Consider the following 26,166-nt stretch of genomic DNA (forward strand, 5'->3'; position numbering starts at 1 on the left):
TTTCTTAATGCCTATGTGTTTCACACAATGGGAAACGTTTTGTGAACTAAAGGGGAAGATTTGTAGGCTTTAGATAGATTATGTTTTTGTTATCGATCAAATGGTCACCGATAGTTTTATGTAATTCAAAATAAACATCTATGATGGATAACTAATGAATGAATTTTACTTTTCACCATTCGTTTCCCCGTGCTTTATTGATACTTGGTAATCTTCTCTTGTATGTCTTTATAAATGTTGTGTTGTTACTCGCTCAAAAGCACTCAAAATCCATCAAGCCCAGCAAAACATGACATTGTAATTGTCATCTATGATTGGTTCGTTGTATGCATACAAGCATCTCAGTCCACCCTCGCCCGTAACTCTTGTCGTCAATAGGCAAGAGTGTCCGTTCTAAATCAAACACTTGTTCATGTCCTGCGAGCCCCAATACACTCATTATACACAAAGTTTATGCCCTTGCATGTTGCGATATAGGTAAGAAGGTGTTGCACAATTCGATTTCAAAACATTATGTTTGTGTCAATATAGGTGGTGACTAAGAAATCTCTTAAAGATAAGTTACATGTGCATTTGAAATATATACTTCCTTCGTTCTTATTTATATGACACAATTGGGTTTTGCACACTATTCACACAGAATAGAGGTCGTGGTTTGAGTATGCCCAAGTTAAGCAATCAACCGGGTTACGTATGCTAATGGGGATGACCAGTATACAAGCAGTATCTCTTTCGTTGAAAGGGGATGTTATCACTTCAAAATTCCACTCTTTTGCATTATTATCATTTAACTCACTAACCAAACTAACCAAGCTATTGTCTGTAGTCTGCACGGACATGCCATGCTTGTCTGTAAGCCATGGGTCAGCAAAAATATTAACTTTTGAGCCATCTCCCACCTGCCAAATAAGCCCCTCTTTTACTAAAGATTTTGATCCCCAAATGCTCCTTCACGAATAACTCCCGTTGAGTCCTAAAGCAGCCCCGAGGAAGTCGCCATGGGGGGAATACTTCCCTCTCATCACTCGACCAAACAGCGAGTCTGGATCCGAGATAAGACGCCAGGCTTTCTTGCCTAGTAGAGCCTCATTAAAAACAGCCATGTCGCGGAACCCCAAGCCACCTAGACATTTTCGTTCACACATAGACTCCCAACTACGCCAATGCACCTTACGTTGAGAGCTTGAACCGCCCCACCAGAATCTTGAGACCATGGAGCGTATGTCATCGATAATCCCACTAGGAAGCTTGTAGACTCCCATAAGGCCGGTAAGTTGGAATATCTTGGATGACATACTTGATGAGTACCTCCTTCCCCGCTCTCGACATAAGTTTTTCTTTCCACCCTAGATGTTTTTTCCAAATATTATCCTTGAGAGCAGAAAAAAAAGATTTCTTCAATCGCCCGATTATAGTAGGAATCCCAAGGTACTTTTCATGAACATTAACTAATCTCATCTTCATTAAATCAATCAACTCCTCTTGCTTCGACAAACACACACCCTTTCTAAAAGAGACCTCCGATTTTTCATAATTAATTTTCTAACCGAAAGCTGCTTCGTATACGTTGAGTATATCAACTATCTTAGGGAACTCACTTTGTTTGGCTCTAGCAAAAAGCAAACTGCCATCTGCAAAGAAAAGGTGAATAATTTTCGGACCGCTACGGCTCGCACTCGCACCATGAACAAGTCTATCATCCGACGCTTTCCTGATCAAACCCGAAAACGCATCAGCAATCATAATAAAGAGGTAAGGGGATAGGGGGTCCCCCTGGCGTAGCCCCCTCGAAGGAACTATCGAGCCACAAACCTGGCCATTAATGATGAAGGAGTAAGAAACCGTCGACACATACTCCATAATTACTTTCACCCATCTCGATGCGAAGCCAAGTTTAATCAAAAGTTTCTCCGGAAAATGCCACTCCACTCTATCATAAGCTTTACTCATGTCCAACTTCATTTCAATCGTCCTTTTCTTCCCTTTGCTCCTCTTCTTCATGGTATGGAAAAGTTCCATGGCTATGAGGGCATTGTCAGTAATAAGTCGCCTGGGCACAAAAGCACTTTGTTTCTCATAGATTACCCGAGGGATAATACCTTTCAATCTCATGACAATCGCCTCTGAAACAATTTTATAAAACACATTACAAAGAGCAATTGGCTGAAATTCCGCAACAGTAGTGGGTGATTTTACTTTCGGGATGAGTTCAATATTAGTCTTGTTAACCGATTTCGGGGAGCAAAAACCGTGCAATATGCTGCTTACGTGATCCGTGATATCTTCCCCTGCAATGTGCCAAAATTTCTGGTAGAAAATGGCATGAACACCATCAGGCCCCGGTGCTTTACAAGGGTGCATTTCACGAATTGCCGCCAAAATCTCCTCCTTATTAAAGGGGCTAAGAAGGAACTCATTATCTTCCGGGATAATTACTCGTTTGACTGCCTCCAAGACTTCATCACATGCCTCCCCATGCTGCCCAGACGATGAAAATAAACCATCGTAATAATTTTGGACTATATCCTCGATCTCCTCTGCTTCCGCACGCCAATTCCTAGCAAAGTTTGTATCATTATTTTACGTCCATTTAATGGTTAGCCTTTTCAATTTGTGATTTTTTGGTGTCTTTATGTTAATTTACTATTGTATGCATATATAGAGTTATTTAGTTTATTGCAAGCACTAGGCAAGTAGGCAATGCAACAGCGACATTGGCATCACATTGACAACAATCTCTTCGAGAAAACATGTAAAAGGTGAAAACAATAAATATGGATTCTTATGTTTTGGCAGGAAATATCTAGAAGGTAATTTTTATGGGTGGAATATTCTTTGAAAATCAGTGGTGTTCGCGCTGGACAATGTTGAACGTTAGTGTGATAGATTTAGACCCTTGAGAAAGTTTATGATGAAGGTTTTACGTACTAACAAGTTACGTATGTAAGGTGTAGGAGTCGTTGATGTAGACACGCAACTCAAACAAATAAATATGTGTTCGTCGAAGATTATGTATTCTTTTCATTTACAATGACTTTGTTAATTTGCTTCTGTATATATGTGGTCTAGGTGCTTACTCTTTCGTTGGTAATGGTATCATGTCATTTATGTTTAGTGTGGCTTACGTTAATTGCTTTCAATTTTTTAGGTTCTTTATCTACAATTTTCAAGTTTGATTATTTACTTTTATTTAGAATTTAATGGGATTGGCTGCAAAACTTCCATTTGGGTTATGATGATGGTGAAAACTATAGTAAGTTTTCATTTCGTGTGTTTAGTTTAGTGTTTCTTGGTTTAGTTCTCTTATTGTGCTTAAGTTGATAATGTAAGGCTTTGAATTTATGGTGGTTGTTCTATGGTAGAGTAGACGGCAAGGATGGGTGTTGCGATGGGTGGCGAAGTACCAGAAAGTGTGCAAGGATGGTGAGGGTGGCGAGAGGGTGGGCGACACTAGACAAGAACCAATGAAGCAAATTAAACTTTTATGTTTTGGTTGAAATTGACTTTCTATGGGTTTCGAGCAGCAATAGAAGGGTAGAAAATTATTTGTACAAAGCCAATGAGTGGGCGGTTCATTAATAGGATACCGCCCACGTAGTTAGTGGTTTAATTTATACAGTGCTAATTTAGTTGAAGGCTTATGTTGATAGATAAATAAATAGACAATTTTCTTTTTGCCGTACTTCGTAAGGTTTATTTCAAAAATTTCGAAATCTATCATGTTATCCGGAAATCAGTTAGAAAAGGGCAGTCACCTACATTTTTTTCTTTTTATATATAAAACAATTCTCTATCCTAATTTAATTTCTTAAATCTTAATGATATTAGATTTTTTGATATAATAAAATTCAGCAGCTTTTCGGTAGGACCGCCCTACGGGCGCGTGTAGGAAAGACCGAGTGAGTCAACCACGCGCGCGTGGCCTCACGCGCAATATAAGTAGATTTTTTTCTCTCTCCTTCATTCTTCTCCTGCAATACGCTATTCTTCATCTTCTCTTTGGTTTCTCTTTTCTCTCTCCTCCTCCTCCCCCTCCCACCTCATTTTCTCTCTCTTCTCTTCCTCCTTCCATCACAGCCACACCACCGTTGAAATAGTGGCGAAGCAACAGTGATGAAGTAGGTTTTCAGATGCCGACGGCGACGCAAGACCTAGATCCACACGGAGTAGCGGCGCTCGATGTAGATCGGAAAACTGCGGAAGTTAGGTCGCCGTTGAGGTAATTCTTCAATCTCTATCCAAGTCTCTCCTTCATATTCTTCACTTAGTTAGGTTTTTGATTTTTTTCAACGTCTTTGGTGGGGAGGCTGAAGAAGGAATATGAAGAGTGAAGCGAAATCGCTTCGCGACGGAATCCACGGCGGTGGTGGTTAGGTTGGCGGAACTGAAAATGGCGAGGACGGCAGCGGCGTTGTCTCGGAATTAGGTAACTCTTTCATCTCTCTCCTTCATCTCTCCTCTATTCTTCAGTTATTTTAGATTTTGATTTTTCAAATTAATTTTTCAAATTAATTTAGGTGAATTTAGGTTTTTGATTTTAGGTCTTTTTTGCCTTTGATTAGTTGCGGTAGCGGTGGTGGTTTATCATCTGAATTCTTGATGAGTCATGGATCCATGATTAATTTGTTGTTGCCATTGTTTCTTCAGTCCCGCCAACCACCACCGGTGTATTCGTCGCCTCCACCGTGCTATCAAAGAGATTTCTCATATTTAGTTATGTTTTTGTTGTGTTTATTTTTCAGTATGAATTAGTTAAGTCATGGTCATATTTAGTTAAGAATTTGATTTGTTTAGTTAAGCTTTGTGGAAGTTGTGGGATTTCTCAATGATTTTGGGACAGACATGAACGTGGACTAATATCAACAAGAAGAGATTGACTGGTTCTAACCTAGTGAACTGGTAAAATTCAGGGGTTGTACTGATAATTCTTTTTTGTTTGTTTTAGTTATATTTTTGTTATACTTAGTTAAGAATAATGTATGTTTAGTTAGGATTAAATTTGCTTTAGTTACAAATTATAATTAGATTTGTTTTATCAATCTGGTAACTGATAATACACCCTCAAACTCCCAGAGTTCTACAACTACACGCATTGTTGCTGTCAATTTGGTGTACAAGGCAGGAAGATGGATAATGATCCTTCCACATTGCAGCCCCGGCATGGACGGCATTACAGTGTTTGTGACCGAGCTATATTTGGCCACAGACCGAGTGATATCAGGCAACATACGACTCCATCATGAGTATTGCTGCTGCTGGTGCTGCTCTTTCTCTCTGCAGTTTTGTTACTCCCTTTGCAAACTGGAGAACATCCTGCAACCGTATTTCCCTTTCGATTTAGTAATATGGCAACTGCTGGACAACCCTTCACCATTAAATAAAGTTAGGGAGTACATGGAACTGCACTAGCTGCACCTTCTGTTGGTCTGACAGAGAGTTCAGCAGCCTGGTTGGATAAGGAGTTGTCAGGTGGGCAAAAATTGGGAGGCCAGACTTTGAGTTGTTGAGATGATTGTTGATTTGGTCTGCCTCTTGAGCACTCTCTAAGCGTCGACACTTCATCAAGCTTTAATGTGCTTGTTTATCTTTAATTTCATTTAGTTATTCATGGAATTAGTTAAAAAATAAAGATGTATTGTTTTTAGTTATAATATGTTATGTTTAGTTATAAAATGTAATGGTTTAGTTACTTCTTTTATTGGAATTTAATTAAGTCACTTTGTTTTAGTTATACTTGAGTTATATTTAGTTAATAATAACTTTCGTTTAGTTATGATTAAATTTGTTCTAGTTAAGATTAGATTTGTTTTTAAGTTAGAATTATTTTGTTTATGGAATTGAGGACCATCATGCCGTTTAGTTTATTTCCGGGTCTTATTCCTCTTTTACACACCAAAAAAAAAAAATCTCAATTGCTTAACTAAAATGGTTTCATTGTTTAACTAATTGGTTTTATTGCTTACTTAATTGGTTTCATTACTTAACTAATTGAATTTCAGGCGTAACAAACTTTATATTTGTAAATTATTTAATTTGTTCCATTGATTAACTAATTAGTTCCAATGCTTAACTAATTAGTTCCAATGCTTAACTAGTTGTTTCTATTGTTTTAACTAATTTGTTCCATTGCTTAACTAATTCGTTCCATTGCTTAACTAATTATTTGTAGTGCTTAACTAATTGAATTTTAAGCTTAACTGATTGGTTTCATGGTTTTAACTAATTCGTTCCATTGTTTAACTAATTGGATTTTGGCCTTAACTAATTAAATTTCAAACTTCACTAATACTTTCATTATATATGTAAACTTATTGGTTCCATTTCTTAACTAATTGGTTTCGTTGCTTAACTAATTCGTTACACTGCTTAACTAATTGGGTCCATTGCTAAACTAATTCGTTCCATTGCTTAACTAATTGGATTTCAGGCTTAACTAATACTTTATTTATACTGTAAACTTATTGGTTTCATTGCTTAACTAGTTAGTTACAAAGCTTAACTAATCGATTCCAATGCTTAACTAATTGGCCTCAATACTTAACCAATTGGCTCCATTGCTTAACTAATTGGTTGTATTTCTTAACTAATTAGTTTCGGTGCTTAACTAATTGGTTCCATTGTTTTACTAATTGGTTGCATTGATTAACTAATTAGTTCCAGTGCTTAACTAATTGGTTTCTTTGTTTAACTAAAACGATTTCATTTTTAACTACAACTTTTGAAATCATAACTGAAACTTTAAAACATACACGGAGTAACAAATATTCAGAAAAGGTTAACTAAAACTATTTTAAGAAAAAAAAGTAAGAAAAATCTTAAACAGAACGAAATAATTCTTAACTAAACCTAAGAAAATCATAACAAAAACCCAGAAATTCTTTTTTCGAATTTCTTTTTTTCCGAACTTTTTTTTCTCGAATTCCTTTTTTAGATTATTTTTAAAAAAAAATTGAAGTTTTCAAACTTTTTTTGGTACTAACTAAACTAGTGTAAAACATAACTAGACTAGTGTAAAACATAACTAAAAGTAATAAAATCTTAACTAATCGAATAACAAAATAGATAAGGTACAAAGACAAATAGTTAAACGTATGAGTTGAATAGTTATTATTTTTAAACAAACTTATTATTAACTAAAACTCTTAAAATATTAACTAATTGGTTTAATAGCTTAACTAATTGGTTTCAATTCTTAACTAATTGGTTTCATTGCTTAACTAATTGGTTTCAATTCTTAACTAATTGGTTTCATTGCTTAACTAATTGAATTTTAGGCTTAACAGTACTTTCTTTATATCTGTAAACTTAGTGTTTTCATAGCTTAACTAATAGGTTATATTGCTTAACTACTTGGTTTCAATGTTTAACTAATTGATTCCATTACTTAACTAATTAGTTTAATTGCATGTTTAAAAGTGTGCATCTTAACTAAAACCATGAAATTCGTTGTCTAAAACTCAAAATAGGTAAATAAAACTCAAAAATTTTTAACTAATTCCTAGAAAATCGTAACTAACAATAAAGAAATCTTAACTAAAACTCAAAAAACCTAAAAAGTGATTATTAATTAAAACAAAAATTTATTCTCAACCAAAATAAATTTAACCTTAACTAAAACGACAATATTCATAACTAAAACAAAATAATTCTTAACTAAAACTTCTTAAACCACGACTAAAACTCCGACAAATGGAACACAAAAAATATTAACTAAACCTCCCAAAATGTTGACTAAAATCATATGAATTTTAACTAAACAATTATTCACTTAAAAAAAAATCAACTAAACCATTTATTTCTTAACTAAATACAGAAAAACCATAACTAAAACATTACAATTCTTAACTAAAACGAAATTAAACACTAACAACAGCATAATCGACCAACAAAGTAGCGCTTCCTTCCAGCTACGAAACCCTAGCGAGGCTTAGCAGCTTCGCTTCGTTCGCCTCGCAGCCACCGCATGACTGAAGCGCGACTTCTCCTTCCTCTGCTTGCGGCAGCGGCAACCACCACCATCAACCAATGCCAAATCCGCCTCCTCCTGCCATGAATTCAAAAATCAAAAAAATCTAAATCAAAAGAGGAGATTGGAAAAACTTAATCAATTCAATCGAAACAAAACAAAATCAAATCTAAATCAACAAATCAACATGTCAACATGTCAAAGATAAAGAATCACCTCATAACGAACACCTCATATTCCTCATGCAATATCCTAACCAGGTTGTCCGACGAGGAGCAGCAGCAGCCACGGCGACTCATCACGCAACCTCCTCGGTCTCTCCTCTCCTCTTCCCGAACATCGCACGATCTCCTTCCTCCCTTCACCGCTGCTCGCCGGCCACCACATTCTCATCTTTCCGGCAAAATTAATCTACAAAATCAACAAAACTAAACAATAAAAAGGAAAATCAAAACCCTAACTAAATTAAATGAAGAATGAAGGAGAAATGAAGGAGACAGATGGAAGCCGAGTGAACAATTCTCACCTCCGCCCTAACCGCCTCGCCGGTATCCTCCGCCGTCGACCTCGATTCTCCAGAAACTGGCCTCCTCCGTCAGCCGAAATTTGTAGTTTGCTCCTACGAATTGCTACACGATTCGAAGATTGGAACCCGATTATCACCGGCATTGGCCGAGAGGTTTGGACGAGAGAGAGAGGGTCAGAGAGGTTTGGAGGAGAGAGAGAGGGTCAGAGAAGTTTGGAGGAGATAGAATTAGGGTTATTAAAATAAAAATGAAAAAGAAATGGAAAATATGTAAATATATTTTTTGGGGGGAAAAAATGCTGACTCAGCTCATACATGACAACTTGGTGACAACAAGGCGGTCTTACAAGAAAGACCGCCTTATACAAAAGTTTGTAAATAAAATTACGTTTTTCATAGAATTGATAAAATGTTGTATTTGTAGACAACACATATAAAAATACTTTTTCCAACACATGAAAGAAACTTTCAGATTTTAAAGAAATATTTAGAAAAATAAATACAAAGATAAAAAAAAAATATCTATAAATTCTCTAAAACATTTACTTCCCCAGTTCCATAAATACCGCACCATATTATTTTGTACACTATTCACACTACGACTTTGACCATTTTTTTATGATTCATACGTAAGAAAAATTGTTGCATGTGGGATAATGTTAGATTTGTATAGACGTATATTTTCTAAATAATGTTTTTTATGATTTATTTATAAATAATTCGAGATACTAAGAGTCAAATAAAGGTATTAGAGAAGTAAAATTCAACCACAGTGCAATATTTATAGAACAGATGAATCGTTAACTATTCTAATTGACACGATCTAAAACAACTAAGAAAAAAGGCCATAGAGGTTGAGAGGGAGAAGAGAGGAGGGAGATTCCCCTAATGTTGCACATTTTTTCAATTCTTTCTCTCATTCATGTTCGAAGTAAAACTTTAAAGTTTTTATTAAAATGATTTGTACGGGCTTAACTTTATATTTGATTTGTTATTTTAAAAAATTAAGTATAATTCAATTGAAAATTATTAGGTGCACCCGGGTGCACCGTGCACCCAAGGGTATTTATATACCCATGATTAGTCCCTGTTATATTTCTCCTCACATGTAAGGAAAAAAACGTGAGAGTATACACTGTGCACTTAGATACACCTAATATATTATATAACTAGATTTTAGCCCGTGCGATACACGGATTTTATTTAATTGTTAAGTTAAAATAAAACTCATAGATATACTAACTGCTATATTTTATACGTAGTATATTATATTAGATTAGTTTTTTGATTTTGGATTAAATATCATTTTAGATATTTTTATTTTTAACTTATTAGAGTGTTTGATTTTGGATGAAATTGTATACGCGTAATATTAGTAATTAATTTAATTAAAAAATAAATTTGAAATCTTATTTTTCATTGGCCGAAACCATTAGATTTTCTACGTGGCGCTCTAATGTTGGATTAGTGTTTGATTGTGGTTTGAATTTTATTATAGATTAGTGTTTGGTTTTGGATGAATTTTATTTTAGATTTATTTTTTAATTTTTGGAGTGTTTGATTTTGGATGGAGTTGTATATATTAGTAATTAATTAATTATATTATCTATATGGCACCTAATTAATTATCTACGTGACAGTTGATTTTTTTAATTCAAAAATAAATTAGAAATCTTATTTTTCATCGGCCGAAACCAATAGTAATCCTAGTTGGAACTCTAATATTTCAGAAAATATATCTCATATATATATATAATATTAGATTTAATCGCTTTAAATTTTATTTAAATTTCTTTTAAGTTTTGATATTATCATTCCCCCGTGCTAATATACGGGCACACACTAGTATCTAAAGTGCTAAACCGATAACATTGCCAAGCGTTGTTGGGCCTTAACATTTGTACTTATTTTACTGATTTTAGCATTTTTACTCGTATCAAATAGAGTGGGCTGCCTACTGGGCTGTTTGGTTTTGAAAAATTAAGTGTACAAAACCAATCCAAGCCGTTCAGTTCTCATAGATAAAATAGTCATCGAACGGCAGATAATAACGCCACGTCAGCAATCCATGTAGCACGACGAAGGCGGGACGTAAAATTCAATAGAGCGCCAAAACGGGAAAAAACAAACACAATTCAAAATTGAAAACCCCCCAAAAGAATTGAAATTAGAAAAAAAGCACTCAGAATTCTTCCCTCCATTACATAAAAAACTCCCTCCTTATAAACCAAATTTACGCCCTTCTCAAATTTCAAATCTACCATTTTCTTCAATCTCTCTATACTTTCTCTCTCCCGATTCTCTCTCTAGAAGCTTGAGTTGCAGAAATGGCAGGAGGATCGTCGAGCAGCAACCCGCCGAAGCAGAGGAAGCGAGTGGAGGCTGATACGCCTGAATCGTCGTCTGCTGCTGCGGCTACTCTTTCGATTAGGCGTGCTAAGGACGGCAGTGCTTTTTCTCGCTGGTATTGCTATTTTCTCTTTCCTCTCTCTCTCATAGCTAGGGTTTTGGTTTTTGTTTTTTAGTTTTTTGCCTTTTATGTTGTTAAACCCTAGATTCTTCCGAAGTTAGGGTTATTGATTTAGTACGTTCGATGCTTGTTATCTGTTGTTGAACTTTTAGAATGTTTTGATGCGCGGTTTGTTTCGATGAATTTTGAATAGTATTTCTCCGGTTTTATTGTGTAGATCTGCATTTTACTGTATTAAACTTGATTAATTTGGTTGCTGCTTTGAGAACGGTGGAATTTGTACTTCCTTCTTAGTCGATTGAATGATTGCTGAAAATCCAGCGGTTATTGTGGTGTTTACTTAGCTAATTTAATTTAATGTTAGCTGTTGTTTTTGCAATTGATACTGTTGGAAATAATGGTTCTATTTGATGAATCTGTGTATAGAAACGGAGAGAATGTTAGTTTTGAGAGCTTCGAAGTGTATTTTTCAAAAAATAATAATTAAAGTTCTCCATGTGTTTTGCCTGCTTAATACTTGGTTGACTTTGTTCCTGCTTTGAGTATGCTGATATTTATTCCTGATGACAAGATGATAGCGCCATTGCTGGATTTCTTATGTTGATATGATGTTTATATTGCTAGCTAAGCTGAATGTTGGTTTAGCTGTTGTATTGGTGATTTGCTAGCGTTGATGTAAAGTTGGTTTAATCAGAGACTGTTTTCATAACTTTGGCAGTGAGGAATGCAAAAGCAGCGTGCCTGTAGCTCTCATTGACATGCACAGCTGCAGTGTTGATGCGAAAATCAAAATGAGTCTTGGTATGGTTGTTTTCATGTTGTGATTGATCTGATTTCATCCTCTTTTTCGGTTCATTCTATGTTCATGATGTGTTAGATGATGAACTCAATTCATTTTTGCTCATCAGATGCAACGACCGTGGAAAAACCAGCTGAGATTAAGAAGAAGCCAGCTGAGAGGTTTAATTCTGTGTTTGATCATTTAAAGTTCTACTAGTATTTTTTTGGATTGTTGTTAGTAAACAAACCTTCTACACTTGATTTTCAGGAAGAAACCAGCCTCATCATCTGCAGCAGGTGAGTCGAAGTCGAAGAAGAGAAAGCTTAGCAAAGTGAAGGACCCTAACATGCCAAAGCGCCCAATGAGTGGCTACTTTCTTTTCTTGTAAGTTCCTTGTGTTAATACTTAATAATTCATTGAATGTTTATTATCCCTCTTTATACTTGTGAAAATTGTGCTGAAGTTCTGCTAATTTTTTTGGTTGATAATAGGGAGGATTTCCGAAAGGTGTACAAGGAAGAACATCCTGATTCCAAGGGTGTCAAGGAGGTTGCTAAGGAAGCTGGAGCAAAATGGAAGTCCATGACTGATGAGGTTAGTTTTGGTGTATTAATCTGAAGTTTGAAGTTTAACCTCTTCTTTTGATGGCACTGATTACAGAATGTTTGTGTATTTGGTGTTGATGCAGGAGAAGAAGCCATATCAGGATAAATATGCAGAACTCAAGGTGGAGTATGAGAAGGCTATGGAGGCTTACAATGCTAATAATGACGAGGTAAAACCATTGTTACCTTATTTGCTAGTACGCGAATGGGTATGGTTACTCAATTTGCTACCTAATTTGCTAAATTAAACCAAAAGTGTACCATTTTCATACTATAGTTCGTTTTTTCGGTTTGTGGTTCGTTGGACAATTAGAGAATTATGTAACACTGGGTAGAACATACCACTATAATTGCATCATTGTCTATGTGATTATGCTGACTCCATTTTTAACACTTCTCATCATTTCTTATGCAACAGGAACCCCAGGATGTTCAAGCTGAAGAACTGTGTGATGAAGATGCATAGGTATTCACTATTCAGACAGGAAGTTGGAAGTAGGTCTTTTTTTTGTGTGAGAAGGTTAACTGACTATGGATATCTTGTAAATTTCGGGTCTCTTGTTTATGACTAGGGGAAGTATAGCAGTAGTTTATGAATATTTCCAGAAAACAGTAGGGTTTCCTCTAATGGGAATGTTATGCATTTATGCTGAATGCTTATCATTAATGAAATTCAAATCCTTTTTAGTTTACCGTTTGTTTTCAATACTCATCTAAATTTTCTCTTATGCATTGATCCAAATTTAGTACACCATTGTTTAACTGTTTGGCTTTGTTTGGTAAGATGTAAAACATTTTCGTGGCAAAAAATATTTCCTCTTTTCCAATCGTTTTACGTTGTTTGATGTGATGTAAAACAATTTTCACCTTTTCCATTTGAAAGTTCTTACCCCCCTCTCCTTTCTTCCCCTCAATCTCCACCATCTTCTCCCATTTTCTTTTACAAAACCAAACAAGGAAAACTAGTTTGGAATTGTGTTTTCCCTTGAAAAATGTTTTCCCTGAAAAATCATTTTGCACTGAAAACGTTTTACACCAAACCAAACGGAGCCTTAGTCTTTCAAGAGGTAGCTTAGTGAAATCAAACTTTAAAGAGTTAAGCAAAAGTACAATATAGGATGCTTGTGAGGCAAGCATCAGAAAAAAAGAATGTAGTAGTAGACTATTTCTGTTTGTTACAAAGAGTCAGCATATTACTGACCAATTTAAGTTCCCCTCTTTCCCTTACAAGGAAGTAAAGGCTTACCACACAAACACTGGTTATGTGCATAAGCTGCAGCAGCAAACACATTTAAAGGTCTACCTTGTGGTATATCTCCACACAATTTATTTGACCTAAAACTCACATGCCTCAATTTTGTGATTCTAAGCAAACTACTCGGAATTTCCCCTCTGAGACTGTTAACAGACAAATCCAACCATTGCAGCTTCACCAGCAACCCTAAACTTGATGGAATAACCCCGGAAATATGATTTCGCGAAACATCAAACCTCTGTAACTCAACCAAGTTTGATATCAAGTTTGGTATATGCCCAGAAAGCTTGTTACTCCCTATGTTGAGTACCTTCAAATTCAACCCTTCCTTAAATTCAGGAATATTGCCTGAAATTCTGTTTTTTGAGACGTCAATAACTTCGAGGAATCTTGTTGTGTGGTCATTGAGGATTCCCGAGAGTGGACCAAAGAACTGGTTTGAGCTTAGATCAATAGAAGATATCCCTTTCGGCAACACGATTCTCGAAACATCGAATTTGAGTTGGTTGTTGGATAACTTGAGAAACTGTAAATTCGACATTCTTGTTAAAAAAGTGGATAACCCGTTTACAAAATGGTTGTTGGAGAAGTCAATGGAGGTTAAAGAGGTTGGTGTTCTGAAACTTGGTAGAGTTCCTATTAGGTTACAACCAGCTAAATGGACTGCAGTAAGTTCTTTGTTCCTAATCCAATCAGGAACTGTCCTTAAACTGAGACTATTGTAGGACAAGTCAATTGACAACAAAGATGGCAACCCTTTAGCAAGGGTACTTGGCAAAGGATTTGTGATTCCATTTCTTGATAAATTCAAGTACCATAAATTCTCTAATTTAGCAAGAGTTTCAGGTATTTGACCTATAATATGATTATTACTAAGGGAAAGACTTGTGAGAGATTTAAGGGCACCAATTTGTTTAGGGATCTTTCCTATGAGGTGGTTGTTGCTCAAAGAAACACTTGAAAGCGCGGTAAGGCTGCATAATGAAATGGGTATTGAACCAGAAAGATGGTTATAAGAAAGATCAATGTAAGTCAGATTATGAAACTGCCCTAAAAAACCAGGTATTACCCCAGAAAGTAAGTTGTGACTAAAATCAAGAAACTGCAAACTCTGAAAGTTTTTGAAGGTAGTTGGGATTTCACCTGTAAGGTAGTTTTTTGCTAAATTGAGCTGGATTAGACCCTTAATATTTCCTAAGCTAGGTGGGACCCGACCCTTGAGACGGTTTCCACCTAACACAAGGGTCTTAAGATTAGGAAGACGGCCTATGTTTGTAGGGATAGGTCCTACGAGAGAGTTACCCTCCAACACGAGCTGATTTAAGTGTCGTAAACTAGAAAGAGTTGTAGGAATATTTCCTCGAATGTACTTCATTCCACTTATTACTAACACTTCAAGGAATTGTAGGTTACCTAAATCAGGTGATAATGTACCCTCCATGTAAATTTCATCACTGTCAGAAGGTTTCTGAAGTGATAACACTGTGACTCTTTCTGTAACTGGGTTACATTCAACACCTTCCCAGCTTCCTCCGCAGCAATCGGGACCCACCCATGACTCGAGAATGCCGGTTTTGTCCTTGATGATCTTCGCCTTAAAGCTTAGTAATGCAGCTCTATCAGCTGCATTACAACCTGAGTTGTTTGTCTGATAAGTTTCTGATTTTGATAACTGAACAAAGGATGAAAGAATCAGTATGAGGTTCAGAATCAGAACCCATATCAGATTCTGCATTTTGGAAAGTGGGTTTAAATTTGTTTTTTTGAAAGTGATAAAAAAGAATGAGAAAGATGAATTAGTACGATTTACTGATTTAGAAAGTTGCATATAAGTAGTGTGAAAGAAACTAGCTAGTGTAAAATCAGTGATTTAATTAAGTTCACATGAATAATGAAACATTTGTCAATTCCTGACCGTTTGATGGAAAATATAAAAATTCACGGGGAAGGGTTAAATTCAAATCGAAACGTTGGAGCGCACAATAATTCAAATGTTAGGGGTTAACTTTCAAAGTTTCAAGAGTTAAATTTTGAGGCTCTGCTACTCTTTTGTCTTTCCGCTCGTCGTGGTTGATTGCCTTTTGTTTTTTTAATTTCAAAGATAGACGACTTATTACCAATTTATTACCAATTGTTTCATAGCTAACATCTTTGTCCATTTCAACATTCTATCACTCACCTACAAAAGATGGGTAGCTATTTCAACTCGGAAAAAAAAAACATTCTACCGGTGGAAATAAAATACCAAGTGTTCGAGCGAGTGTCCAATTGGTTTCACACTTTGATAAATCTAATTAGACTTATCAAGTCAGTATTAGCAAGAAATTAGACTAAATTAGAAACAATAATAATTTATCAAGCTCAACGGCTAAAGTATAAATGTCCTCATAAATAACTACCAAATGAAGATGTCAAAGCGTGCCAATTTATTAGTTTGTAAACTTTTATTTAGTAAGACTAGTTTTATTACTCTCTATCAAGCTAATTTAAAACTAAAAGGAGTTTTTTTTTTTTTTTTTTTTTTTTTTTTTTTTTTTTTTTTTTTTATATATAAAATAAACTTACGAGGCTGGTTTAATCTTATATTCTTATTTATGTGTCATATTAACAAAAGTCTTTTACATTCTACACAAATCAACCTCATATGCGGTGACTGTTTTTTCAAACCACGAAGTACTCAAAATGCCGACCTATTATCTACCCGTTCCTTATATCAATATATATTTACTTAGTTTAGCGAAACATTTTCCCTCAAAAAAGTTTACCAAAACATTTTTCAATTTACTAAGTGTTAGATATCAAATACATCATGGACTTTTTTGTTTGTTTATTACCAACTCATTACCATTATGTTCTCCTTAAAAACGTAGCGTAATAAACTAATAAGCACCTTCATCGCCAACCACTTCTCCTTAGTTACTATTCTTAGTCCAATATTCAAGAAAATGAAAAAGACTAGGATATACCCGTGTGATGCATGCATGAGTTAAAACTAGATTTAGTTACAATGAATATGATATACTACTTCGCTTATTTGCAATTGATTAAACTATTTGAGGTTGTAAGACTTGTAACTCATAACTTACGACTTAGGTCAAGATAATGCTATTTCATCCTTTCATTTTTTCCACCTTTCTTGGAGGAAACATTAGGTGAGCAATTTTGTACTCATAGTTTTTGAATGAATATGGAAAAATACTCAACTGTAATTATAAACTATTGAGGTTACGTTGTAACTTAAGAGCGAACACAAACGTTGTTATCATCCTTACGCTTCTTCTACCCAGTTTTTCATTGAAACTGACCAATTTCTTTTCAATATTTCCCTTTATTTCCCCCACAATCTTTCTACAAATAGTCTGTTTGACAACAGATTTAAGAACGTAAATAATAAGATGTTGAAAGACACCTTAAATAACTAAACATGATTGACAATTTTTTTTATTGGAGGTGATGAAATGAACTTAAGTTAAGATGTACTTTGAGTATATTTAAATTTAAGGAGCTTAAATTTTCATTGCATCAATCTACATTGTTCTAGAAGAAAAGGGAATGGGATAGCCAGGCTAGACCTAAAATGACCTAAAGTACAAGAAGGAAACTGATTTCCTATAAAAACTTTATGGTGTTGCCTTATTATATACTTCATATTCCATATATCAATCTGATTTCAATTGTTTCAAAAACTTAAGTCTAAAAATAAGGTCTAGTCAAATACAATTCACAACTAAAAGCAAGTTTTAATTGCATAAGTTCAGTTAATTTCATAAGAAATATAAGCTTAATTAAGTAAAAATCAAGTGAATAGAACACACCCCTATTTTAGTTAGTTCATTTTTACCTAGTCAACATTTTGAAAATGAACTACTTTTTCTTTTCTAACTTTTACTACATAGTATGCTCGAAGAAAATATCAAAAGAGATTTTACACAATATTATATCAAGTTTTTAAACCTCCAAATATCCAATATCCTTTATATAATTTCTGTCATGTTTATTTTTAAATAACGTAAAAAATCAAAATGATCTATCGTGAAACGGAGGGAGTAATTGCATCAAATTATAACAATTCACAATCCACCTTAATCGCTTTTCTAAATCGACGATTTTTCTATATTTTCTATGCAATCTCAAACTTGGCAAAAGAAACGTCAATAGATTAGAAAATAATGCAAATATACCACTTGCAACAACATATAAAAAAAAAAAAAAAACTCAGAGTACGTATGGTCTGAGTTATCACAAAGCAAAGACTGAACAAGAGGGCATATTTTCTGGCGCAACAAAAACAATTACTGACAGAGATATAACATGAATTAGCCAGTAGGTCATTTACCAAGAATTCACCCCCCTCCCTAAAAATTTTGACATTTGAAAAAATCACATCAATTAATAATTATACAAGTCTTAAATTCTGAAAGACAAATTGGTCTATAAGAAATATGGAACCCCTGTTCTTGGCCCCCTCATCTGATTGTTCTCTTCTGTCTCCGTAAAGAACTTCACTTCCCTCTCCTGTTTACACAACACCAAACAACACTTAACTGTGTTTCAAGTTGACACGGCAAATAAATCTTCCAAGAAGATAGCTACGAAACAGGAATGCATAATCTATAACCATGCCTTTGCACATAGACTCATATGAAAATGCAGTGTCAAAACTGGTCACACAGCAATCATCCATTCAGATGACTGAATCACCCACGTTCTTCCAAAATTCAACCTACTAGCATTTATGTGTATGCACTTAGGCGCCATTTGGTTTGGTGTAAAATGTTTTTAGTGTAAAAAGATTTTCCTTGGAAAACATTATTCAAGGGAAAACACAATTCCAAACAAGTTTTCCTTTGTTTGGTTCCTTAAAAGAAATGGGAGAAGATGGTGAAGATTGAAGGGAGAAGGGAGGTAAGGAGGGAAGGTGAAAAAGTGGTTCCCACCCTTTCAAATGTAAAAGGTTTTTCCACCTTTGAGGGAGTCATGGAATATTGTTTTTCATCCCTTGCTAAACCAAACGTAAAATGATTGTAAAGAGGAAGATCGTTTTCCATGAAAACGTTTTACACCCCCTACCAAACGGAGCCTTATTGTGTTAACATAGGAAAATCCTATTACACCTAGCACCTTAAAACTCCTGCATGCAACATGCAAGTTCACGTCGAGTCCTGAAGATTCCAGTTTCAAACAAGACTCTAGAGAAGCCCACAGGTACCACCATTTGCAGATTGGTTACACTGTGATCCAAAAGAAAAACACCAATCTACAGAACATAAGCATCAGATGTCCAATGACATAAGAGCCATAAATGTGAACCACAAAAGAGAGAAGGTTGGTTTGGAGCTACTAAAAACTATACTAAACATATAAAAAGAATAAATCATAAGATGAGCCGAATCATGAAGCATGGACATGATTGCGGCTATAGACAGCAAAAGGAAATTGGTTGTCTTTTCGCAATTTGTTGGTGGTGAATGCACAAGCCATTCCCTTAAGCGTTTTTGTAGTTTTTTTTTTGATGGGATGTAGTTAATTGTCCTTTTGAGGTTAAATAAATTCAGCAAAGATTCTTAAAAAAAGTAAGTAAATCAAATAGTAAGAAAAGAAGCACCACACAGGAAAGAAAAGGCAATTTTTTCTGATGACAACAAGTCAACGCAATCAAGTTATTTCACTACTTAAAAGCTTAAAAGAACTTGAGAATTGCAAAATTAACCACAGCAAGTCACTGTAGTCCTGTGGATTCAGAAAATTAAGTACTAACTCACCATATTGTCATTGAAACTCAAAATGGAAGCGACATTCCCACAACGGTAACAGTAATTTGGTGCCGACCACACCTGTAAAGTAAAAAGACCAAATCTCTCAATGGAGTTGTAAGCATCTCAAAAGAAATAGGCGATATAAGCAGCAAATTTTACCGTCACAAGGCCTTTATCTTGAAACATGTACTTAAGACCTTCTTGTACGAGCTGATGAGCTCGACAAACTAATTCAAGATTGTTGATGTGGTTGAACTGCATAAATAGAATCACAAAGGTTAGTCCATTTGTCAAACAAACTGTTCAAACCACATCAAGAATAGATACCTCAGTAGTCACTCTTGATCCGAAAAGCCACCCTGCACCACGAGGACTGACAGCCCACGTTTCAATATCTTCAGGATCACTCCACATAAGGTCACAAAAAGGCCCTTCATGAGGAATTTCACAATTTCGTTCAACAACTCGTATCTGCTTATTGACAAGTGAAAATTTAAATAAAATGAAAATGGAGCTCACAACAAATAAATTATAGATCATATACTCATGCAACCACAGCGCCAAATAAGATAACCAAAACGACGGCAACGCCAGTGTGGAAAATTCAATACCCAGATTTCTTAAAACTAATAATTAATGAAATTTTTGGGTAAAAAAGCTAGAATTTCTTTAAACACAAACAAACAAAGCCAATAACCACAAATAGCTTTTCAGTCTTATCGAAAAAACGCCGTGTTAGAAAACATGCCCACAACACCAGCATATATCACAAATTACAATGAAAGAAGTACATCAGACAAGAACCTGATCAATTGTCCGAATATCAGGAGAAAGACCACCATGAACACATAGCACCTGCAGGATCAAACAGGGATGATAAGCCAAGAGAGGGTGGACAAGGAACACAGGTACTCAGAGGTGTCAGATAATAGCACTGTCGACTTCCAGGATCAAAGGATACAACAGGAAAAAGTGCACAGATGCTGCAAACAGACTCACAGTCTACATCTAACCCATTGGCCATAAAGATTCCAACACAGAGAAACATGTATAAGGAAAACCAGTGCATTTGCTCCAGTCAAAAGCAGGATAATGAATGGAGTCAAATGTACAGTCTCCACACACTTTTGAGCAATATCTTTCTGCAACTTGAACCACTGACCTCCTTGCCAAATATGTATCAGCTACTATTGTAACAAGAGTAAGATATTAAGAAAAACATACAGTTCCATTAATAATTGCTGAGAGAGTCAGATAATCAAAAACATCTGTGCAATATCTCCATGCATTGGCATTTCCATACTTCCTCTGGCATTCATCATAAAACCCATACACCTGAGAAAAGATAGTTATTAATGCATTAATCAAACAAACCTACACAGTAAAAAAAACGTCAAGCAAAAGTCAAGGGTAAGGTGTTCCAGCACTAACTGACAGCATTCATTAAATCTAAATTGCTAGAGAAACCAAGTAGCTCCTACAATAAAAAGACAACTTCACAGAAATATCAGAAGCCTCTAACCTGAGACTAAGAAACTCTTACAATATACATCTTTTACTTCGCAAATATTTCAATATCTAGACAAACTAGACTTGTAGTCCGTCCCATGCAGGGAATCGAAATTCTTTTATAAAAAAATGAACTTAGACATTTGAAACAAAATAATTTTTAAGTAATTAAATAATACCTCATACAATAGAATTATGACTAGTAACCTCATATATTTTCCTCTTGCAGAGATATGGAATCATTTACAATTATACACATGAAATTTCATTTTTATTTCATGTGTAATAACTCGTAATTTATACTTGCCTAATTTTATAAAGGGACACTTGGGCTCCGTTTGGTAGGGCGTAAAACGTTTTCATGGAAAACGATTTTCCTCTTTTCAATCATTTTACGTTGTTTGGTTGGGTAAGGGATGTAAAACAAATTTTCCATAATTCCCTAAAAGGTTGAAAACCCTTTTCCATTTGAAAGGGAGGGAAACCACTTTTCCTTCTTTCCTCCTTACCTCCCTCTCCTTTCTTCCCCTCAATCTTCACCATCTTCTCCCATTTTCTTTTAAATTACCAAACAAAGGAAAACTAGTTTGGAATTGTGTTTTCCCTTGAAAAATGTTTTCCATGGAAAATCATTTTACAATGAAAACGTTTTACGCCCTACCAAACGGAGCCTTGGCGAGTAAGGAGATGTCAAGTGTCAAACTCTTGGCAACTCCATCCGACTTTATATGTTGTTTATTAGATAAAATGACATCTTCATAAACTTGGGTCTCAGAATCTTCAAATTGGATATATTTAAACTTCACAACAATTAGAAACATTGAAAGAGGCTTCAACTGCATAATTTTTTTGGGGGTACATCCCCTCTGCACAGGAACCTTTTCGGCAGCTGTAGCTCTCGTGTTCTGCGGGCAAACTTCACTAAATCTACAGCTACCTCCCTCACAATGTCAAAACACTGTACTATTTCTAGCAAGGCATCTTTGTCATCTCAGTAAACCCTGAACAAACTCCAATTCCAAATCATTGCATTAGGGCATGTTCCATGGCTATAACCGATATTGAAAGTGTTGTCGGAAGATGTCAAAACTGTCTTAGGCCACTAGAAAGCTAATCAATGCATCTTCTTCAAATAAAGAACTAGCGCACATACTACACATTAGCTTTTTACTTACAATCATCAGTTGCTGCAAATAGCTGCACTATTCCAAAATCCAAATATACCCTCAACTCTGTTTATTGACAACAGTAACACAGAACTCGAAATTTCAATGTATTTTCCCATCTTATGACCACCTCTAACCCTTCATGTTCTTCAAATGTCTAATCACCAGTCCCCTTTCCTAGTAAACCAGACAAACCCATCAGAAGCTCCAACAAAGTGCGCTGTCAAGTCTCCATCAATGTAGTCCAGCTGTATTCAATCATCTATTATATACATATGATGACAGCCCACCATTTACTTCTCAATTTTCATCCTCAGAGAAAACATATCGTACTAGGGAACAAAAGAAATCAACAGCTTTCTCACGTGTCCTCAATTTTCTTCAAGAGATGAGTCCATGTTACCAACTAACTTCCTCTGAAGCACAAGATTCTCAAAACATAAAAAATTGCTTCACATGTCAAAAAAGAAAAGTTCCGGACATGTTCTTTTCACCTGAAACTCAAAACTTATGTGATCTATACTTACCCGAACTTATTGGCCCTTCTTTGAACTTATAAGCCCTTTTGTGGCCTTCATCTAAACTAGACCTATTAACTTAAAGGCAAAAAAGTATGCCTTAATCCCTTCAAATTATCAGACTAAGCAGGAATTTCTTTATACACATATATCTGAACTAAGTGCTCCAAATTAAACTTGTTCACATTTTCCTAGATGTCATATTTTTATCGAATGACTTCACCGATTTATATCCCCACAAGAGACCGAAAGAAAGAACAAAAAAAATAAAAAAGGTTAAACAGGGGGGGGGGGGGGGGGAATCATGAGGGGAGGGGGTAGAAGCAAGAACTATTACGAACAAGAAAATAAACGAAACATATGCCAGGAACATACTTGAGTAAGCTGCCTGCTTTCATGATTTCCACGCAAAAGAGTAATGTTGGCAGGATACCTGGCCAAAGAAAACAATAAATAGTTTCACCAGCTTTGAATGAAGTATGCCTACATAAAATACTTCAGAATAAAGAAAGCACAAAACATTGCATTTATTAATTACTTGTTGATATTAGCAATTCGAGAAAATGTAGTAGAGTACACTAATTAAGAAATGACTCATAGCCTTTGACAGATTATTGAAAAAGCATAAAATTCTATGGAGAGCAATGCAAATAAGAAGAAAGCAAAGTTCTTCAGAATTCACCCCAAACAGAAGCTTAATTACATCATACATCAGGAAGAAACGATATGCGATGCAAACTTTACCTCTTCATGCCAGCGGAAAGAGATATTTAGAAAATTAATGACCTTTTTCTGAAAATTAAGGCTAGATGCCTAGATACAACGATGATTAAATAATACTTCAATTTCAATATCTTTAAGCAAGTGTACAAGACCATGATGTACAGACTACAGAGCCATCATGGATGCCAATGTCATCGAGCATAGAAAAAGCCAATGCATCCTGTTTTCCTATAGTAATAAAATATACTACTATTGCCTTGGTTCCACTAAGCAAAATTTATTCCTAACAATAACAGTGGACCCCAGTGATCTGAGAGATATGTTAACTGGTTCAGACACAAAGCACCCAATGGTGGTTCAGAGGCATCAATAAAACCAGCTTTTTATAATTAGTCAAGTAGTTGTTATCTTCCCCAGGAATAGGAAAAGCTGTCCAGAATTGCATGCATATATTTTTATTTAAACCCCTAAGTCTGTGTTGTTCATAAATCACATATATAAGACATGATAGTTGGATTGCAGCCAAAGTAATAACCCAGTAACAAGAATCACAAGCACTCATTTTTACTTTCAGCAACAAAGGGGATCAAAACCAAAACTAATAACAAGAACCATAAGCATTACAGATTTAAGGCATACCTAGCTTTAAGAAGCAAAAGGATTGTGAAGACTTCAAGACTATTGTAACCTCGGTCAACAAAGTCTCCCTGTGAAAAGATTTGAGAGAATACAGGTCAGTGGAGCTAAGCAAGAACAGAATAAATGTTAACGACCAAGCAGGCAGCGTAGTGTTTGCAACTAATACCATAAATATGTAATTAGTCTCTGGAACATGACCACCAGTCTGAAAAAGTTTCATTAAATCGTGGAATTGACCATGGATGTCACCGCAGACAGTGACTGGACTATTGACAGGCTGCACGTTTGACTCCTCAATAAGTATCTCTTTCACCTGACCCATTCCAATTACACATATACGCAGAGATAAGATCAGTATGAACAAAAAATTGACAATTATATGAGCTCAGACAGAAAAGGAACCAATTTAGATGAGACACCGAGAAAACGGATAACATTAAGGTTAAACTCTTGCCATAAATGATGAAGTGGATGATGATAATGTAAACACCCAAAAAGAAGACTAGGACAACAATTAGAGATGAAGAATCTTACAAATTCGAACAACTTCGGTAAAAGAAATCAAGAAGTACACACCCTTAATATTTGTAGACAAGTAAACTCACTTTGTAAGAGCCGATGACTATACGTTGTACATATTCCACATAACTAAGAAAGCAAACAAAGCTTAAATATTGCCCAGAAACTACATTACTCCTTCCTCAATCATGACATAACGTGTCCAAATGACAAACATTTAAAGTTCAAACCAAATCTTCTCAAAAAAGTAACCCTGATATCATTGACCCTCCAGGCTGACCAACATCACCCAAAGCGCTACTTCTTTCTTACAAATTTGCAGGTATGGCACTAGACAGGCTGCTTCCAAAAGTAAAAATAGAAAATTGAAGCTAGACTTTGTTTTTCTCAGAAAAGCAATTAGTGCCATAAGAACGTAACAATCATTCTAAAATTTGATGTCACTAAATAAACACAGTCATGCAACTATATGCAAGCTAATACAAAAAACAACTAATTATCCTGATTTTCCTTTTCCTTTTCTTTCCTACATGAGGATTTTACTCAATAAATATCTCACGAAACCCAAAGCAGCAAATTAAAAAACCCTACCACTGCCAATATCGACTATTGTATTAAAGCACTCTCTTAAAAAAAGCCAATTGCAAATAGATGAAGCTACAAACAGGTTGGCATCTTGCTCTACAAATTTGAAAAACCAGGCTAACCAGCTATTTGTAAGTATGATATACTGCTAATACAACCCCTTTCTTCGTCAAATACCGATGACATGATCACAGAGAAATTTCTATATAAACTTGGTGGACACATCAACCTTCACTGACCATCATCAGACTCATTAGTCATCATCCCAAAGTCCTAATCCTTTCAAGAAAATTCAAACATTTCAGCACTAGAACAGCCGTTCCGATAAGTATAATTGGAAGTATCGAATTCTATTATTGCCACAAAGATTAATCCACTCACTAAAAAAACATAAATGTAACTAAGAATTCTCATGAAAGTTTGCTTGTTGATAGATTCAAAGCAGCGAAAATTTGATATAACCAATGAATTCAGCAACAAACACAATCCAAAATCCACATACAAGTTGGCAATTCAAGAAATGCAATAGAAACAAATCTTCAATACCAAACAAGTCTACCAATCATTTCTCCTTAAATCCAAATTAGAAAACCAAAATCACGGAAGAAACATTGTACAACTAATCAATCAGAAAAAAGCAAAAACTGGAAGGATTAAGGAACCTAATTTATGGATTCAAAAAAAAAAGAGTGAGGAGAGAGAAAAATACATATTCGCAGAGAAGCTGAAGCTCGTCTTCGGCCAAATGTTGGCCTTCTTTGACCTTAACGATCCATTGGTCCAAATCCATGGTGTGATTCTACCCTAAAATTGATAGTTTTACGAACTCAATCTCACAATCTCTCTCTCTAAACTCTTGAATTAGGGTTTTCCAAATGAGCAATTGGAGGAGAGAGAAAGGTAGAAAGGGTGATTCAAAGGGAGTAACAGAAGAGTGACGACGCTTTGGGAGATCTTGAATTGGGGTTTTGCCGGGCACTTTCACACGCCGTAAATCAGCCTCACAAACCACCACGCACTTGGCAAATCCCCCTGCACCCTAAATTATGCCTATCAAATCAAATTCTTTCTGTACCCGTGTTATGACATTTTATGACCGCATTTGTCAATCAGTTGTTTATTGTTGGCTGTCACGCTTGTTTTAAGGT

The 26,166-nt window shown here is 35.4% G+C and overlaps 3 protein-coding genes across 3 annotated transcripts; 1 reads left to right on the forward strand and 2 right to left on the reverse strand.

Moving 5' to 3' along the window:
- The first annotated feature begins 10,690 nt into the window (after nucleotides 1-10,690).
- On the forward strand, nucleotides 10,691-13,040 carry LOC110782133 (high mobility group B protein 7). The gene is made up of 7 exons (XM_021986233.2): nucleotides 10,691-10,956; nucleotides 11,681-11,763; nucleotides 11,871-11,922; nucleotides 12,011-12,127; nucleotides 12,235-12,337; nucleotides 12,432-12,518; nucleotides 12,767-13,040. Exons 1-7 carry the CDS (start codon nucleotides 10,820-10,822, stop codon nucleotides 12,812-12,814), a joined length of 627 nt encoding a protein of 208 aa, XP_021841925.1. The 5' UTR covers nucleotides 10,691-10,819; the 3' UTR covers nucleotides 12,815-13,040.
- Nucleotides 13,041-13,346: 306 nt separating this feature from the next.
- LOC110781967 (DNA damage-repair/toleration protein DRT100) lies at nucleotides 13,347-15,461 on the reverse strand. The gene has a single exon (XM_021986013.2). It carries the CDS (start codon nucleotides 15,429-15,431, stop codon nucleotides 13,554-13,556), a length of 1,878 nt encoding a protein of 625 aa, XP_021841705.2. The 5' UTR covers nucleotides 15,432-15,461; the 3' UTR covers nucleotides 13,347-13,553.
- Nucleotides 15,462-17,781: 2,320 nt separating this feature from the next.
- LOC110782132 (phytochrome-associated serine/threonine-protein phosphatase 1) lies at nucleotides 17,782-26,089 on the reverse strand. Its single transcript, XM_021986232.2, has 10 exons — nucleotides 25,728-26,089; nucleotides 24,081-24,227; nucleotides 23,915-23,982; nucleotides 22,928-22,985; nucleotides 20,584-20,694; nucleotides 20,164-20,214; nucleotides 19,687-19,830; nucleotides 19,519-19,614; nucleotides 19,366-19,437; nucleotides 17,782-18,118 (listed from the first exon to the last, which is right to left on the reverse strand). The coding sequence occupies exons 1-10, from the start codon at nucleotides 25,806-25,808 to the stop codon at nucleotides 18,035-18,037; spliced, it is 912 nt and encodes a 303-aa protein (XP_021841924.1). The 5' UTR covers nucleotides 25,809-26,089; the 3' UTR covers nucleotides 17,782-18,034.
- Between the last annotated feature and the right edge of the window lie 77 nt (nucleotides 26,090-26,166).

The sequence above is a fragment of the Spinacia oleracea genome, chromosome 2, assembly GCF_020520425.1.
Source record: "Spinacia oleracea cultivar Varoflay chromosome 2, BTI_SOV_V1, whole genome shotgun sequence".
NCBI lineage: Eukaryota > Viridiplantae > Streptophyta > Magnoliopsida > Caryophyllales > Amaranthaceae > Spinacia > Spinacia oleracea.

What these genes read in the sequence shown, in the direction of transcription:
- LOC110781967 (XM_021986013.2), bottom strand. Translation starts at nt 15,431, where the DNA reads ATGCAACTTTCTAAATCAGTAAATCGTACTAATTCATCTTTCTCATTC.
- LOC110782133 (XM_021986233.2), top strand. Translation starts at nt 10,820, where the DNA reads ATGGCAGGAGGATCGTCGAGCAGCAACCCGCCGAAGCAGAGGAAGCGA. An exon ending in AAGAAGAAGCCAGCTGAGAG is followed by an intron (nt 11,923 to 12,010) that starts GTTTAATTCTGT and finishes CTTGATTTTCAG; the next exon opens with GAAGAAACCAGCCTCATCAT. An exon ending in ACAATGCTAATAATGACGAG is followed by an intron (nt 12,519 to 12,766) that starts GTAAAACCATTG and finishes CTTATGCAACAG; the next exon opens with GAACCCCAGGATGTTCAAGC.
- LOC110782132 (XM_021986232.2), bottom strand. Translation starts at nt 25,808, where the DNA reads ATGGATTTGGACCAATGGATCGTTAAGGTCAAAGAAGGCCAACATTTG. An exon ending in AAAGCAGGCAGCTTACTCAA is followed by an intron (nt 20,695 to 22,927) that starts GTATGTTCCTGG and finishes ATCTTTTCTCAG; the next exon opens with GTGTATGGGTTTTATGATGA. An exon ending in GATCAAGAGTGACTACTGAG is followed by an intron (nt 19,615 to 19,686) that starts GTATCTATTCTT and finishes CTATTTATGCAG; the next exon opens with TTCAACCACATCAACAATCT.